The 18,663-nt window shown below is 40.0% G+C and overlaps 1 protein-coding gene and 1 long non-coding RNA gene across 5 annotated transcripts in view; one reads left to right on the top strand and one right to left on the bottom strand.

Annotated features, from left to right (window-relative positions):
* The window catches only part of LOC116737637 (scavenger receptor cysteine-rich type 1 protein M160-like), an 89,729-nt gene that overhangs the window by 68,927 nt on the left and 2,139 nt on the right, over nucleotides 1-18,663 (top strand). For all 4 annotated transcript variants that reach the window (XM_032590934.1, XM_032590933.1, XM_032590932.1 and 1 more), the window contains 2 exons: nucleotides 17,458-17,766; nucleotides 17,849-18,142. In XM_032590934.1, coding sequence (XP_032446825.1) covers nucleotides 17,458-17,766; nucleotides 17,849-18,142 — 603 coding nt within the window. The remainder of the gene's footprint in view (nucleotides 1-17,457; nucleotides 17,767-17,848; nucleotides 18,143-18,663) is intronic.
* LOC116707622 (uncharacterized) lies at nucleotides 1,301-2,412 on the bottom strand. The gene is made up of 3 exons (XR_004336529.1): nucleotides 2,266-2,412; nucleotides 2,107-2,186; nucleotides 1,301-1,585 (listed from the first exon to the last, which is right to left on the bottom strand). It is a non-coding gene; the product is annotated as an uncharacterized LOC116707622 (long non-coding RNA).

Genomic DNA, 18,663 nt, shown 5'->3' with positions numbered 1-18,663 from the left:
AGCGGCAGAAATGGGTTTTCTCCGTAGGGTGGCTGGGCTCTCCCTTAGAGATAGGGTGAGAAGCTCAGTCATCCGGGAGGGACTCAGAGTAGAGCCGCTGCTCCTTCACATCGAGAGGAGCCAGTTGAGGTGGCTCGGGCATCTGGTCAGGATGCCTCCTGGACGCCTCCCTGGTGAGGTGTTCCGGGCACGTCCCACCGGGAGGAGGCCCGGGGAAGACCCAGGACAAGATGGAGAGACTAGGTCTCTCGGATGGCCTGGGAACGCCTCGGGATTCCCCCGGAAGAGCTGGAAGAAGTGGGCCTCCCTTCTGAAGCTGCTACCCCCGCGACCCGACCCCGGATAAGCGGAAGAAGATGGATGGATGGATGGATATCTATCAATTATCAAGTTATTTTTTATCTTCTATTTGGGACCAAAATTGCAACATTTGTTCCATTTCCAGCTGCTGCGTTACTTTTTCAAACTGCACTGAATCAAACCCTTTGAAAAACCTCAAGTTAAAATTTCCACGATTATTTAAAAGTTCAGGGTTTTTTTGAACTAAATGTATTTATATTTTGTTTTTCTATCTACAACAGCTTTAGTATGCTGCCACATAAATGGACCTTAGTTTGAAACTACATAATAGATTCAACTGGCAACAGAAATCTGACAGATTAGGAGGATTTTTAACAAAAAGATAATTTTTTAAATTAGGTTAAACACTAAGATGGTTTCTCTTTCGTTGAGTCCATTTCTGCTTTAATAGATTAAATTAGATTAAATTTGACGAGCCCTGACTCAGGTCCTGCCCTTTTTACCAAATAGAAAAAGTGATTTACAGATTCTTTCTCTACACAAATAAAACAACTTTACTGCATTTCTATTAACATTTTGCATGTTTTATTTGTAAAACACTAAAAAGTTTGGACACAGCTGGTTAATCGTTTCTAGCAGGAATGAACATTTGAAAAAGTTTATAAAATTGTAGCTTTATTGTCTGTTTTAGTGAAGTATTTAAAGTTTAAAGGTCAAACATGTTTTTGTTAAAGATGGAAGTTTCTGCACTCCATGTTGTAACGCTCTTCTTAAATGCGCAGGTCTGACTGCAGGGCTTAGTGTTAACCACTTTATAAAATCAGAAATAGGTACGGCATGGAGTCATGATTGGGTGGATAATTGATGCAACTGATGCAAAGAGCTTTGTTTATATGGCCATTTATTGCAGTGGAAATAATAATGATAATAATAATGACAATAATAATAATAATAATAATAATAATAATACTAACAGCAAAAACTAAACAAAGAGAAATTGTTCAAAAGAAACAAGGACGGGGAAAAAAGAACAAACCAAAAAAAAGAAATAATCAATAATACTTCAAAACCAAATGTAGTTCAAAAGTCCAAGAGCAACGGGAGAATTGTTCTTTTCCTTTAGATACTCCCTTAGAGTTTATTTTGTTTCCTGTATGGAAAGTGTTGTTTGGTTTTCCTGTGTGGAGAGTGTCTTTCTTTTTCCTACCACCAGGTGGTGTGTGGGTAGCTCGCCATCCTCCGTCAGCAAGCGAGTCGATGAAGGGGGAGAAAAAAAAAACCTGACCTAAAAGGCCAGAAAACATACATTAAGTTCATATATAAATGTTATATTTATATAAGCTAAATGGGGAAAAAAAACCAAATACATACTGCTATGTATTGACAACCACTTCATATATTATAAAGATGAGAGGAAAAAAAAAAGAAAAGTGCACTTCATAATTCAAGTTCAAAATTTCTCAAGGTAATTAGCAGTCGCTACGAACAGCTAATAATACATCAAATCAATCAACTTTAAGAATGTGATTGATCAAAGTAGCTATAAACAAAATCATATTAGGTACCAGACTTCATTGATGCACCAGCATGGAATACAACAATAAACAAAGAAATCATGAAAAATAATCAAATCTAAAGTTTAACAGGCCTTTAATTCGGCTTTAACAGTGTGACTTTTTATTAAGTAAGTAATTAGTAAGTGGACTGAGCTGATGTGGCAACTGATTGTCGAGTTGGTAGCTAATGCTAACTGGCGGCGCACAGCGGAAATAACGCCCCATCATATATGAATGAATATTTACTCACCGTCGAGTAACGGATTGTCTGAGGAAGTGGATGTTACTTGTTCTCATCAGAAGGTAAACCAGGCATCAACAAAGCCCAACCTGGTGAGTATTGCAGCGGATATATTAGCGGCGCTAGTATTGCTGATACAACGTCAAGTTCAGATGGTACTTAACTCACCGCAGATCCTCGAGTTTTAGAGATGAATTCGTTCAGCGATGAGTCGAGTTGGAGATTTGAGATTGTTTTATTAACAACCAACGCCACAACCAACAGTGAGCAGCAGCACAGTGGAAACCCGGAAATACATATGAGGGTCCCAGCTGTTAAAGGGACGGCTTAAAGGGAAGGTGGTTGGGGCGTGGCGGTCACGTGGGTTACAATGTTCTGATTGTCAGATTTCTTTTTATATGAATGATTGTATATTTGCTGTGTTAAATCACCGCTGTTTGTTTGGGGAGTTGAAGTTATACTGTTAGTTACCATAGAAACCGTATTTAAAAATAAAACACATTTAGGGTTAAAACTGAAGAAGTTTACTCTGGTTTAGAGGAATATTTGTGTTTTATATCTGCAGATTCGTACAAAGTTTAATAGGATTAAAGAGAATTTAAACCATGACATGAAGTTTTTTGGTGTTTTTTGTGTTTACTGATGATGTTATTTTTAAAAATCAGCTTCAAAAGCAAATATTTTGCTTTGTGCTGTTGCTTTTCTTCTGCAGAGCATCAATGCCCCTCCCCCACCTAATGCTGCAAATCAGCTGACTGCAATGAAGTTTTCCAGGTTATTATTTTAGCTTTAGGATGGATTGAGGAAGTCCGTCCATTAAGAAGCATAGTTTGCTCTGATTCAAGTTCTTCATTATATTCATTAAAAAATAATCATGCTAATAGTAGACCGGATCTTTTATTAGAAATTCAGTTAATAACATATAGAATTCAAGCAATGGGGTTATTAGTTATATTTACATGGATACCATCACATATAGGAATAAGAGGGAATGAGTTGGCTGATAAATATGCAAAACAAGCTTCAAAATATAGTGATATTGATATATTAGTTCCATTTAGTAGAGAAGAAATCAAATCTATTATTAAACAAAAGGTTAAGGAAAGATGGCAGAGACAGTGGGAGGAAGATAGAACTGGTAGATGGCTGTACAGTATTCAAAGAAAAGTTGGTGCAATGAGGAGAACGGGACGAAATAGAAAAGAGGAAACAGTTATATCTAGGTTGCGTTTTGGACATACAAGGTTAAACAGTAATTTATTTAAAATAGGAAAACATCGAACTGGAAGTTGTGATTTTTGTGGTCAAGAAGAGACAGTAAAACATGTTTTGTTGTTCTGTACCAAATATTCTGTTGAAAGAAGGAAATTAGTTAGCCGGTTACAAGAAAATAAATTACAGTTAAATTTACAAGATATTTTGGGAAAAAATTCTAATTCTGAAGATATAAGTTATTTAATTAATTATCTTAAGAAAACAAAATTGATAGAAAAGATTTAAGTGTTGTTATTTTATTATTATTATTATTATTTTGTTGTTTTGTTTTGTTTTGTTTGTTTTGTTTTGAGGGGGGTGTATATAGTTAGCGTCCCGATCCACACTCCATTCCAGTAGATGGCGGTAATGCACATCTAAAAGTTGCTTGCCAACCGCCATAAAAAAGGAAAAGAAGAAGAAGAAGAAGTTTTCCAGGTTGACTGATTGGAAAAACTTCCACCAAAAGGAGAAAAATGTCTTTTCTTTTGTGTTTAACTTAGCTTTAGTGCTAAGCTAAAAATTAGCTCAACTAATAGATTAGTGGAATTTGCTGCTAATTATGACAGAAAAGAATAAAAATTTAACTCAGAAGTTCTAGTTTAATCTGTTGGGGGATTTTGAAGTCAGTGACTTTTTGCTTAGTGACGGATATTTCATCATTCAGTACATTGAGTCAGCCAACGCAGACGGAAACTGTGATACTATCCCAAGATGGTAATCAGGCAAAAAAAATATGTGTTAAGAAAAACTGTGAAGGTAGAAATGAATTTAGTGCAAAGGAGCAATTAGTCATGGTTTCTATGTCAAAAAACCTGCTGGCTTATTAAAAATGCACCACAGAAGCCCGACCCGACTATCAAACAGGTAACTTTGGCCCAACCGGGCTCAGATTTTGGGTCAGAACCTCAGAGGTTCAGCTAATATTTTAGATTTTCATGTCTCTTCATTCATTGTTTTATGATATAAATGCATGTTGCTGCAGCAACATAAAGGGGCTGGTAGTGTTTAATATTCTAAATAATAAATGTTTTGAGTTAAATGGGCCTAAAATATCTCAGCTCTTTGAAATAAACAACTTTTTCCGGTTGAAGATCTAAAGTTTAGATTTACCCTGAAAAACCTGGTTATGTTGCAACAAAGCTGATAATGTTGCTGAAGCTTCAATCCAGATTAGCATCACTCAGCATGCTCACGCCAGCACACAGAGGCTGAACTACATGCAATTGGAAATAATTACAAAATGGGGCTGCACAGTGGCGCAGTGGGTAGCACTGTTGCCTTGCAGCCAGAAGGTCCTGGGTTCGATTCCCAGGCTGGGGTCTTTCTGCATGGAGTTTGCATGTTCTCCCTGTGCATGCGTGGGTTCTCTCCCGGTACTCCGGCTTCCTCCCACAGTCCAAAAACATGACTGTCAGGTTAATTGGTCTCTCTAAATTCTCCCTAGGTGTGAGTATGTGTGTGAATGGTTGTTTGTCCTGTATGTCTTTGTGTTGCCCTGCAACAGACTGGTGACCTGTCCAGGGTGACCCCCGCCTCTCGCCCGAAACGTAGCTGGAGATAGGCACCGGCAATCCTCCGTAAGCCATTAGGGACAAGGGTGAACAGAAAATGGATGGATGGATGTTCCAGATTTATAATCTGAAGATGTTCCATCAATCCTCCTGGAGGACAAACTGAAAACTTTTCCTTCCTCTGCTTCTTTCTCCTACTGCTCTCCATCCTTGAATGTCTGCAGTTTTTGCTGACATTAAGTTTATGTTCTCTCTCTGTTTCTTCTCTTCATAGCAGCTACACCTGGGCTCATTTCTGTTTAGCTGTGACCCCTTCCTGGAGGGAAGCTGAGCTACTGCTGCCAACAACATCAGGTTCCCCTTCAGTGGATCACACACCTGGATCCACTCCGGCCACATGCAGAACAAAGACTGAACTAAACACAGGAGCAACAGAGACTGGTGAAACCCCTGAATCCCAGTAGGCCCAGTATGAACCCATCTTCATGATGAGCTGCTAGGAAGGAGGCGTTGTCTCTGAAAGCAGCCAAAGATCTGAACTGTGACGTTCAGGAAGTAGCAGATAAAAAAGCTTAAAGTAGGAAGTGTTCAGAGTTTGGAGCCACATCCTGATCGCATCAAGAGACGAAGCTTCACTCCACATCCAGAGGAAACATGGACCAAACAGCTCTGATGCTGCTTCTGTGTCTCTGCAGCTCAGGTAGGACTCCACTTTCAAACAAAAACACTAATATTCACTAGAGTTCAAATTAAAGATGATCGACTGATAAACATGTTAAATTTTACAAACAAAAAACTGGAAACTGTTTCTAGTCTCAGATCATAGAGCTGCTGCTACACAGTTAGTGATGTTTATATTGTCTACTTGCTGCTAAGGAGCCAATAAAATCAAGAATTGTTGGTTTTTGTGTTTTTATGATGTAAAGCACTTTGAACTGCCTTGTTGCTGAAATGTGCTATAAAATAAATCTGATTGATTGATTGATAAGGAGAAGCTGCAGAAACTCTGCACCAGCGCTGAATCTGCGCAGTAAACAGGTGGAGCCACATAAAATGGCTCCTTCTGCATGAATTCTCTCATCTTCCTCTTGGCTCCACAGGTTCTCTATGAGGTTCTGGTCAGGCCCGTTTGCTGGCCAACCGAGCCCAGTAGCACCACGGTCATTGGACCAGCTTCTGGTACCGCTGGTTGTGTTGGTGAAAACGTTTGAGCTCCGTGTGACGTGGGAGTGTCTCAGGCAGGATGTGGAACTCGCCTGCTGCAGATTAGAATCAATCAACCAGGAACTTCCGGCTGAATGGCGGTGGAGTAAGTCGTGTCTTGGCGTGCTCCTGCGGGTTAGTTGTTTTTTTTTCGGTTATTACCTGGCACATTTTCTCGACTTCGACTTCAAACGATAACTAATCAAGACATTGAACACTATCCTTTTTTTTGGACACTAAAATGCCACCAAAGCCGGTTAAAGGAGGAAATTCGATTCAGTCCCACTTGCGGCCTGCCCCTCGTGGTGAGTCCTCGGCCTGTGCTGAGTCAACTCTTGTGTCGGAGGCGGCGGCCCGAGCCGCTGCAATTAGCGATGCCAGCAGCCTTAAACAGGAGCTGCTTGCGGCTCTCCGGGACGACTTTACTGCTATACTTAAAGCAGAGTTTCATTCTGTTCTTGGTGAAAGTCTTTCTTCGATTAAGTCCGAGCTGCTATCCTTCAAGAAGGAATTGTCCTCTGGCCTCACTGTGGTGCAGGAGAGTTTTACGGGGCTAAACGTAACGGTTGCTGAGATGGAGAAATCCCTATCCACCTGCACTGATGACATCGTTGGCCTCCGGAAGACAGTGGACAGCCTTACTAAAACTGTGGCACAGTTGGAGAACAAATGTGATGACTTGGAGTCCCGGTCCCGGCGTCAGAACATCCGCATCATTGGTGTCCCGGAGGACGACCCTTTATCGGCTTCGACGGCTGCGGTCTCTCAGTTGCTAAAGGAAGCCTTCGGTTTCGCGGAGGAACCGTTGCTCGACCGCGCTCACCGTATCCCGATCCCGAAACCCAAGGCAGGTGAGCGCCCTCGCCCCATCGTAGCTAAGCTACATTACTACTCTGACTGTGTGAAAATCCTGTCGAAGGCAAGGGAGCTGCAGCGGATTAAGATGAACGGTACGACCATCTTCGTTTTCCCCGATTATACTGTTAGGACGGCCCGAGCACGGGCTGCCTTTACAGATTGCCGTCGCCGACTCCGTGGCATTGAGGGGGTCCGGTTTGGCTTGCTCCATCCGGCCCGGTTGCGGATTACCCATGGTGGAACTACTCGAGTTTTCACCTCTCCTGAGGAGGCTCATATCTACATCGAGTCCATTACCAAGTGAGAGCTATAATCACAAGGATTTGTTTCACATTCTGGGGACTTTGTTTTGTCTGGTTAAGTAATATTTTCACATTAAGGAGAAATGGGAAGAAAGGAAAAAAGAAAAAAGAAAAAACGGACTGTTTCGAAATAGTTGGGGCTTACCTGTGTAATTCAAATGATGGATGTTTTCTGCAGGTGTTGTTGATTTCCTAGAATAGTGCCTATTGTATATTTTAATTTTCTCTTGTTGAGGAAAAATGATTATTTTTAGTGCTTAATACTGTTAATCTTACGGCATGTGTAAAAGGTATATTGAACATTCTTATTTTGAACAAATTTCTTAATTTTGAACAGGTTTGTGTTAAGGATTTAAAACTAAACTATTGATGGGCAAGTATTCAAACTACAGGAACCAAGTGCAGATCAAAGGGGATCTCTCAATGGGGCTCCTGCTGTGTTATCAGAGGACAGGAGGCCATAAAATTAGCATCTGCTGGAGGGCAGTATCACTTGAGCCTGGAGGAGAGATAACGGGAGAGACTCTGGATTCCACAGATATCTGTGAAATCTCATCTTATGTTTTTCTTTACCCAAATGACCGTAGAATCCAGGAGGCCAGGATGCAGCTGTTTGCTCTTTTGTTTTACCAGAGACCAAATGGCCTTTGATCTTTGGCGTAAATTAGGGGGAGTTCTAAGTTTTTCTGAGTGTCCAAGGTAGCTTCCAGTTGGTCAACCAGAGGTACGCCTTAATTGAATATATTAAAAAGGAAAGACACACCTTCAGTATAGGACTTCGTGCACAGGAGTAAAAATTCAGAGAGCTGCCACTATTTTGCTTTTTTGCATCAGCTCTCTCCAAAGACGCGTCCTTGTCTGTCTTTGTCTCGTCTTTGTCTTGTTTTTGACGCGTCTTTGCCTTTTCTTTGTTTTTTTTCTTTCTCTATTTTTCCTGTCTCAGGTAATGAATGTATATCTCTGTTCCTCTGCGGTTTTGTTGTTAATTCATACGTTGCTTTGTATGGGATTAAACTCTGTAATTCTGTGACGTCAACACGCATTGTTGTTTTCTTTGTGGCCGCATGTCGCCCGCTGAGAGGACCTGGGATTCAGAGGAAGAGAGAGCCAAACTTTTTCCAAAGTTAATTTATAAAATATTCTTCCTTAACACTCTCTATTCTGCTGATTCTGCAGGAGTCGCCTAGTATTAAAGGGAGCTTTTTTGTTGTTGTTGCGCTGTTTGGCTGTAAGGATAATTTTAAAGTGGCTCCTGTTGGAGTCTGGTCGGTCCCTTCATTTGGGGAAGGGCAGAGTGCAAGCAAGGGGTGGGGGGGGGGAAATGTTTGTATATGTTTTCTTTTGTTTTTTTTTGTCCCTTCTTGGGGATGGAGGGGGTGGCAATATCTTTCAACTTCTGTTATAAACAACTGGTCACATGTCTGTTGATTTGAAAGCGTCTGTTAGATTCCTAAGTTGGAATGTTAAAGGTCTTAATAGTCCAGTGAAGAGATCTAAAATAAACTCTCATCTGAAGCGCCTGAACCCTGATATAGTATTTCTACAGGAAACACATCTGCAGAATGCAAATTGGTCCAGGCTCAAATATTCATGGGTTGGAGAGATTTACCACTCGGGCTTCAACTCGAAAGCTAGAGGAGTAGCCATATTATTTAATAAGAAGGTTCATTTCACAGCATCAAAAATAATGCGAGACACAAATGGCAGATTTCTTATAATTGCGGGTAGTCTGTTCCATACCCCTGTCTTATTAGTGAACATTTATGCACCAAACTTTGATAATCCTGATTTTATAAATAATCTATTTAGCACACTTCCTTTTCTTGACACTCATTTGTTGATTCTAGCTGGGGACTTGAACTGTGTAATGAACCCAGCATTAGATCGCTCCTCATCTCGGGCCTCTACGCAGTCAAATATGTCTAAATCAATTTCGGACTTTATGACCCAAAATGGGTATGTAGATCCATGGAGGGCACGTAATCCGCTAACTAAGATGTATTCTTTTTTCTCTCAGGTACACCAGTCCTATTCCCGTATAGATTATTTTTTTATTGATGGCTCTTTAATGCATAGAGTCACATCTTCTGAATACTATCCGATTATTATTTCTGATCATTCCCCTTTAAGCCTTGATATAAACTTCATGAATAAATCCCGTTCTTGCCCTTGTTGGAGATTTAATAGTCTCCTGTTATCAGAAGAAGCATTCAATAAATTTATCCTATCAACAATTGATGATTTCCTTACGTTTAACAAGAGCGACACAGTTTCTTTCTCATTACTATGGGAAACATTAAAAGCCTATCTTCGGGGTCAGATTATTTCTTTTTCAGCTAATGCTAATAAAAATATCCATACTAAAATATCAGAAATATCAACAAAAATTCAGGAAATCGACAGGCAAAATGCCACTAATCCGTCATTCGCTTTACTGAAGCAACGACTGGATCTTCAAACTGAACTTGATCTCCTAACAACTTCTAATGCGGAGCATCTCTTGATTTGATCTCGAGCCTCTTATTATGAGCATGGAGAAAAACCAAGTAGGCTCCTGGCACACCAACTGAAACGCAAAGCTAGCTCTCGCACAATGTCACAAATCAAGGATCAGTTAGGCAATCTCGTTTCCGATCCTGTTTCTATCAGTGACATTTTTAAGAAATTTTATTGTAATCTGTATAAATCTGAACTGCAATCGGGCTCAGATGAGTTATTTGCCTTTCTTCAGAATATTGACGTCCCTAGGTTAAATAAATTGGTTTCTGATCAACTTGATGCTCCCATTAAATTGGAAGAAATTTTTACATCAATCAATAATATGCAGAGTGGTAAGGCCCCCGGCTCGGACGGATTTCCTGCCGAATTTTTTAAGAAATTTAAAGACAAAATGGCCCCTCTTCTTCTCGAGGTCTATAATGAGTCCCTGGGGCGTGGCCTGTTGCCCCCCACGTTGGCTCAGGCTTCAATTTCTCTCCTGTTGAAGAGGGGTAAAGATCCTACTGCTTGCGAGTCTTATAGGCCCCTGTCGCTCTTGAATGTGGATTTTAAAATTTTAGCTAAAATACTCGCAACTCGGCTTGAGATGGTGCTTCCTCAGATTATTTCGCATGAACAGAATGGATTCATCAAAGGTCGTCATTTGTTCTTTAATATTCGTACACTATTGAATGCAATTTTTTCAGCTCATTCCCCCACGTCTCCGGAGGTGATCATTTCTCTTGACGCCGAGAAAGCCTTTGATCGAGTAGAATGGGAGTACCTCTTTGCCGTTCTCAATAGGTTTGGTTTTGGGGGGAGGTTTTTGGCCTGGATCAAGCTACTTTATTCATCTCCTCAGGCTTGTATTGTCACCAACTCCGTCCAATCTGATTATTTTCCGTTGGGACGCGGTACGAGACAGGGTTGTCCTCTTTCTCCTCTCTTGTTTGCGTTAGCCATTGAACCTCTTTCCGCTGCGCTAAGATCCCTCTCTTCTTTTCATGGAATTATCCGTTCTGGTGTTGAACTTAAACTGTCCTTATATGCAGACGACCTTCTCTTGTATGTTTCAGATCCTTTACATAGTCTTCCTCCAATTTTGGATATTCTTGAAAAATTTGGATCTTTCTCCGGCTACAAAATTAACTTGCTTAAAAGTGAATGCTACCCAGTAAACTCATTGGCATTGGAACTTGGGCTTCCTGACATTCCTTTTAGACTCAGCCCCTCAGGGTTTAGGTACTTGGGAATTAATATTACACGTACTCTGCCCTCAATGTTTTCTCAGAATTTTGCCCCCCTAGCCCAGGGGTCGGCAACCAATGGCTCCGGAGCCACGTGTGGCTCTTTCATCCTTCTGTTGTGGCTCCCAGTGACTTTGGGAAATAGAATATTTTATTAAAATTAAATCATTAAAAAATTATGAATTAAAATCATTTCAAAATAAATTTCTAAATCTGAAGATTATGGTAAACTTGTAACATTAAAACAAAAATTTTGAACATTTTTAGCACCCAAAATATACGTCATGTCCGCCGATGTGCGACAGGCATTCCTGGCGAACCCCACATGTCTGGCAGACCGCGTTTTTTTAGCGCACTGATTTATTGACTTTTTGATCCTTGCCTGGAAGATACATCATGAATAAATCCAAGAAAAGGAAACATTCTGAAGATGGCAGAACATTTAATGCTACGTGGACAGATCATTTTGCTTTCACCGCTGATGAAACTGGTTCACCTTCTGCTTAATATGTGGCGACAGACTGGCAAACAACAAGAAGTCAAATGTTGAAAGACATTTCAAGAGCAAACACTCTGTCTTTGCTAAAAAAAAAATATCCCGAGGGAGAGGAGAGAAAAAAGGCCGTTTCGGAGCTGATGCGGAAGGCTGAAGCGTACGGAGCCCCTTAGGGGACATGGGGGATTTTTTTCTTTTGCGTTACCTCGCAAAACGTTTGCGTTCCAAACAGTTAATAATAATAAACAAGTTTTCACTGAGGCTCTGTAAGAGCCATATAAATGAAATAAGTAATTATTGATATGACAGGAGCAGCGACTTTGACACTTAGGTGTGTCGACGTGGGAGTGACGTCACCAGGTATGAATGGAAGGATACTGGCTTTGTGTGTATGAGGAAGCGGTGAGCGGGGCGGTCAGACCTTGCAAAGTTTGGAGCCTGATCATCAAAATGGAATAAATCGATAATTGTGACAGAACAAAGAAAAGGTTTGGAGCTGATTGATACACGGACAGATGAGATTCCCCGAGTTAATCCAGTGAAGTCCTTTACCATCATTAGTTTGTCGTGTTTTTAATAATAAAAACTTGTTAATAATAAAAACTGTTTGGTGCAAAACACTGATTGAAAATCGATGTATTTTTTACTGCATGTTTATGTCTGTTAAGGCTAAGATGGAGCGGCAATGAAAGCAGCTCTTTAAACCATTTTTATTTCTTTCCTACTTACGGAAGGTTTCTGTTTATATCGTAGGTTTGTGGTGCCTTTCTATCCTAAAGAAAAAGATATAAAACTTCAGATATTTCACAAAAAGATAGGCTACTAACATTTATGGAAAAACCTCACATAACCATTAAAGCAGAAAATACGGCGCCCACCGTAAGAAAGGCTTACAGTATTCAATTATGCTGCATAACTGACCAGTACGGTATTGCGAGGTAACGCAAAAGTTTTGCGAGGGAACGCAAAAGAAAAAAAATCCCCATGTCCCCTAGAGGGCTCCGTACTACGGGACACAGAAGCAGACTGCGCATTTTTTGGTTTGCTTGGTTCGTTCAGTGCCGGTGGATAATATTTGGATAAGTTTTGATTTTTATCTCCTGAATAAGAGGAGGACAGGTGACTGCATTCTGTTTCTATTTTGCCTTCAGTGCGGGTTGGGTAAGTTTCGATTTTTATTTCTTAAATACAAAGACCCAAATAGACAGAGGGTATTTTGTTTGAAATTGAGCATCAAAACAAAGAGTAAAATGCGTTTTGTTACATGCAGAAATAAAATTTTGTGTTCTCTGCAGCAGTTTGTTGATTTCATTAATGCAACATAGTATCAATTTTTGTACATAGCATATACTGTAGGTTTTATATGACGTCAAAATGGGTTGTGGCTCCAAGTGCTTTCTTTTTATTGGGAGGCGGTCCCAAATGGCTCTTTGAATAGAAAAGGTTGCCGACCCCTGCCCTAGTCTCTCAAATTGCATCAGATTTTCAGAGATGGAACTCTCTCCCTCTTTCACTAATTGGCAGGATTAATGTTATTAAAATGAATGTTCTACCTAGACTTCTTTTTTTATTTCAATGTATCCCTCTATTCTTGCCTAGACACTTCTTCAAGTCCCTCGATCAGATGGTTTCTTCATTTTTGTGGAACAATAAGGCCCCCAGATTGAGGCTTTCTCTATTGCAGCAGTTCACCACGAGTGGTGGTCTTTCCTTACCCAATTTTGCAATGTATTACTGGTCTTCACATATTCATAAATTGATTTATTGGCTAAATTCACCTAATCTGATCTGGTGTAAACTTGAAATTCAATCGATTTCTACATCTTTTTCACCTGCCTCAATTATCTATTCATGACTACCAATTAAACTATCCTCTGTTATTACAAATCCTATAGTGCTCTCTACACTTAAGATCTGGTCACAATTTAGGTCCCATTTTAAATTTATGTCTCCCTCTATTAAAATGCTGTTATTAAAAATTCCTTTATTTTCTCCTGTGACCACTAATGTTGGCTACAGAGTTTGGCATGAGAGAGGCATTTGTACAATGAGAGATCTCTACAAAGATGGTCTATTTCTTAGTTTTTCGGAGTTGTCCTCGAAATTTAACCTACCTACTTCTCATCTGTTTCTCTATTTCCAAATTAGACATTGTGTTTCTTCGTTGTTCCCAAGTTTTCCAACTCTTCCTGTTGATCCACCATGGGTCGACCTTCTAGTTTTGACACCCAATCTGAAATCACCCCTTTCCAATATATATGGAAAGCTTATGGGAATTGAGCCCGATTCATCGGGTAAAACCAGAACTCTATGGGAACGTGAATTGGGTGTTGAACTGTCTGATTCATGGTGGGATAAAGTTATTCTCAGTATACGTCAAACCACACCATGTGCCAGATTACAGCTTGTACAGTTTAAAGTGATAAACAGAGTCCACTTCTCAAAATCCCGTCTATCTACAATTTTTCCTTCGATTTTGGACCAGTGTGACAGATGCCAGACCTCTCCCTGCAACTTAAGTCATATGTTTTTCTTTTGCCCGAGCTTACAAAAATTTTGGAACTATGTCTTTTCCATACTCTCAGGGGTTTTTGGAATCCAGATCCGAAGCGATCCACTAATTGCCATTTTTGGAGTTCCTGGGACCTCACTTAATCTGTCGCCCCTGCAGGGGGAGGTCTTGGTTTTCTGTTCTCTCCTTGCCAGACGCTGCATTTTACTCTGCTGGAAATCTCCTATATCTCCATCTACTTCACAATGGCTTAATACTGTAAGATCATGCTTAAAGATAGAAAAGATTTTATTAACAGTGAAAGGTAGTTCAGCAAAATTTACTCACAAGTGGGCACCTTTTGTGACATACTTAAAATTTCTGCCTTTATAATCTTGATGTGACTGACCCATCATGTCATGGGACTAAAATTTACAGAACAATTGAGTAAAGTGTTGTTGCCTTTTAGGCTCTCAATGCCGCCCAACCCCCTCATCCCCCCCCTTATTTATTTATTTTTTTTATTTTTATGTAATTTTACTTATTTGGTCTCGTTTTTGTTATGTCAGTACAGGGATTTATGTTCGTTGTGTGTTAAAAAAAAAAAAAAGAAAATCGGAGAAGTCATGTAAGCTTTGCAAAATGTATGTAATATCAATGTATGTATGTTCTCCTGATAAACAAATAAACAAAAAAAAAAAAAGAATCAATCAACCAATCGATCAGTTTATTTGTAAAGCACATTTCAGCACCAAGGCGGTTCAAAGTGCTTTACGTCATAAAAACACAAAAAGTCCTAAAGACACCACACAGTAAACCAGTAAACAGTACATTTTGTCAAAGTGTCGTCGTTACACATCAAAATGTTGTTCAGTGTTTCATTTATTATGTTTCTAAAGCAAATCTGACCAGCTGGGTTTTTAGTCCAGATTTAAAGGAACTCAGAGTTTCGGTTGTTTTGCAGAGTTAATTGTTGAAACAGCTTTTCAATAATTTAGCTGATGGATGAAAGGTTGGAGATCGGCCTGTAATTCTGCAGTAATGATTTGTTCAGATCGTTTTATTTTTTATATCAGTGGTTTGAAAACTGCTGGGGGAAAAAACCTGATGAGAGCAAAGAGTTTAATATTTGAATCAGATCAGATGAAATGACAGGCAGGACTTTCTGAAGAAAAGTTGTGGGTGTTATTATCTTTGGGCATAGCATCCATATTAGATTTTGTGTGGCAGTGAATGTTGACCCTCTAATATTTTTAATTTTCTCTACAGCGTATTTGGCAAATTCATTGCAGGCTGAGTTTGATTGCAGGTCAGGTGGTTTGTCAGCCTGTCAACTGTGGCAAATAAAGCTCAATCATTGTTCATGTTTTTGTTTATGATTTCTGCAAAGAATGTTTCCTTTGCATGTTTTAGTGTGGAGTGATAGCTTCACAGTCTTTCTTAATAGATTTCATAATAAACAAAGTTGAGTTTTACTCCACTTACGTTCGGCCCTACGGCTAAATTGTCTTGCAGATCTAAATGTTTGCACATTTTTCCATGGAGGTTTGTTCCTACCAGACACGACCTTCACTTTAATTTAGGCAAAGAAATCAATGACATCTGAAATTTTACGATGGAAGTTATCTACCAGCTCATCTACAAGGTTAGATGAGCTGCTCTGATTCTGATTGCTCTGCATTCAGAATCAGAATCTGTTGGATTTGACAACTTTTTACACAAAAACAATGAATTTGACTTTGGTTGGTTTCAGTAAAGACATAAAATATAAATGGGTAGAAAAGGTGAATAATAAGAAACATTTCAGGTCATACTACAGAGTGTAAATAACATTAAAGTCTGGGCTTTAACTAGGCCATTCCAACATAAAGATGCTTTGATCAGAACCATCCATGATAGCTCTGCCTCTAACAGGAGGAAGAAGCAAGAGAAGATAAAATAAACACGATCAACAGGATCCTGTCAACACATCCTAAATCTGTCTTTGCTTTTTGTAACCCAACATGGAAATGTTGTTTCTTCCAGCGCTGTCTGATGAACTCAGACTGGTAGCAGGAAGGAGTCGCTGTGTTGGCAGACTGGAGAAGAAGGATCTGGGAGACTGGAAACCAGTGAAATATTGGAACTGGAACTGGAACTTTACATCAGCAGCTGGAGCTTGCAGACAGCTCCACTGTGGATCTGTGGTGTCGTTACAAAGAGATGAGGACGACAATCTAGAGATCGTCTGTTCAGGTGATTTCATATCCTGGCCATTGCCTTCCTGTTCTGCTTCCAACTCCACTGTAAAAAAATTCTCACTTCCAGCTCAGTCTGGGCTTCTTCCACTTCACCTGGATTCACTCTGGTAGATTTTCTACCGGACCAATCAGCGAACAGAAGGAGAAGTTTGAACGATGATTTATTTTCTGTTATTTTAGAAACATAGTCTCTGTAGTTTTAGCAATGCAGTGGAGGAAGTTCAGTCCATGGTGGCCACACTTCCAAATATTGAATTAACTTTAACGGCTCTTCTCTGTTTTGTGGTGGACAAATTATTGTAAGGTAATATCTGCTGGTTGTATTGTCTTCATTCTAAATGCTAGTGATTCTCACCAAATGAAGCTGTTTGGGTTGCAAGCACAAGGTTGGGAGATGTTTTCCTGCAGCTGCATGAGAACCAGAGCGTCTCTCCCTCAGCCTTGGTATAAAACTCCTGCTGTCTCTGCCTGAAAGAGTTTTCAATCAGAAATGTTTCACTATTGATCCTCTTATATGTTCTCTGTATTGTGCACAATATGCTAGTAAACCTGATTGAGTGATTCCATCTAACAGTGCTTGGTAATTGATTTTTTCTACATGTTTACAGCCCAGGAAACTTCCAGTAAACTCCTTAGTGTGGATCTGGTGCATTGCATGTCATGGACAAACGTCAGCAACTGGGTGAAATTTAAAAGCTCAACACAGTCCAGACTCTCTGGATGAATCAAAGTGTAGTTACAGAGTGGCTGGTTTTTACCAGGTTAGTGATTTAATGACGTTTGATTAGATTAAAGGGGAACCAGTGGAGCAGATTCTGGGTTATAAAAACCTCAATGTCATTGAGAAGAAGCTGATCAAATATTGAACTTCCTCCACAAATTAAGTTTAAAGTGTAAAAAGATGATAGTTTTCTATTATTCTGTGATTAAATCTGTTCTCACATTTGCTTTGTAGAAGACAAGGATGAAATATTAATAACTGATAATTCATAGGTTCTTTGTGATGTTGTAGTGTAATTTTCTCTGTTTGTCTTAAGTTTTTTTCCCACCCATCTCCAGGGCCGGCCTGCAGTATAAGCAGATGCTAAAAGTGCAAAGAATATTAAACAGTAGATTTAAAAATAACAAAACTCTGCCCAGCTCCCCTCTCCACCCGTTCTCCACTAGTTGGTTGGTTCCTCCACACAGAGTCTGCTCTGTATTGGAGCTTTGCTGAACAAACTGGAACCAAATTCAGTGAAAATGTTGAAGAAACTTTTTTCTTTCTGCATCCACAGACTCAGTCAGGCTGGTTCAAGGGACCAACCGGTGCTCAGGCAGACTGGAGGTGAAGACCAACCAGTCGTGGTCCTCAGTGTGTGAAAAAGACTTTGACCTGCAGGATGCAGAGGTGGTCTGCAGGGAGATTAGCTGTGGGCCTCCTTCAGTCCACCAGGGGGCGCTCTATGGAGAAGCAGAGGCTCCAGTGGGGAGCAGAGAGTTCCTGTGTGAAGGCAGTGAGTCTGCTCTGCTGAACTGCAGCAGCAGGAAGAGTTCAGGTAGAAACAGCTGCTCACCTGGTCAAGCTGTTGGACTCACCTGTTCAGGTAGAGGAGGATCTGCAGACCTGCTGCTGTTCACTGCTTCACTTCCTTCATTAATGAACTCTCTGTCTCTGCTCACATCAAGACAACATCAGGTTGGTGGGAGAGGCCAGCCGATGTGCCGGGAGACTGGAGATGTTACATCAAGAAGAGTGGAGACCAGTGAATGTTTGGGATCAATACTGGGACATGAACTCAGCTGCTGCAGTTTGTGCTGAACTGGACTGTGGTTCTGCTGTTTCAGCAAGAACTTCAGTGGAAGCTTCAGAGAGACCAGTTTGGGGGATCTGGTCTGACTGTTTCCAGTCAGGATCTGCATTAAAGAACTGTTTACCTTATGATGAAATCTTTCATCAGAGCCATGAGCTCATCTGCTCAGGTAACTCTGAACTCTCATATTTATTTCTTTTAAAATGTTTCTTCCATCAGGTTCCAGATGTCTGCAGAGAAACCGTCACCTTTAACTAAGAACCTGAAACCTTGAGGAGAGAGAAACTAAAATAATTTAAATATCCAGATAAAGTTTTCAGTTTAGCCACATAGATGAACAAAAACTCATCATTTTAATAACTTTTAATTTCTGCTGCTTTGAAGTCGATGCATCAAAATCCCAGGAGGAGTTCAAGGAAATCAGACATTTTCAAAACCTGAAAATTAACAGAAAATTAACTTTGATCCAAAATGGTGGACTTCCTGTTTTTAGTGAAAATAGCAGGAAAACCTTTTGTTTGTTATGTTTGTTGGCCTGGCTGATCTAGGGGGCGCTGTTCAGCCATATTGCCACATTTATTTTTAAATCCAATTTAATATTAACATTTTCACAGATTAAAATTTGTTTGACATTTATTGTATTTATTAACATGTTTATGTCCCAAAAATCTGATAAATTCAGCAGAAATA

This window comes from Xiphophorus hellerii, chromosome 18 (genome assembly GCF_003331165.1).
Source record: "Xiphophorus hellerii strain 12219 chromosome 18, Xiphophorus_hellerii-4.1, whole genome shotgun sequence".
NCBI lineage: Eukaryota > Metazoa > Chordata > Actinopteri > Cyprinodontiformes > Poeciliidae > Xiphophorus > Xiphophorus hellerii.
The sequence above is the reverse complement of the archived record's forward strand: the minus strand, read 5'-3'. Positions and strand labels throughout refer to the sequence as shown.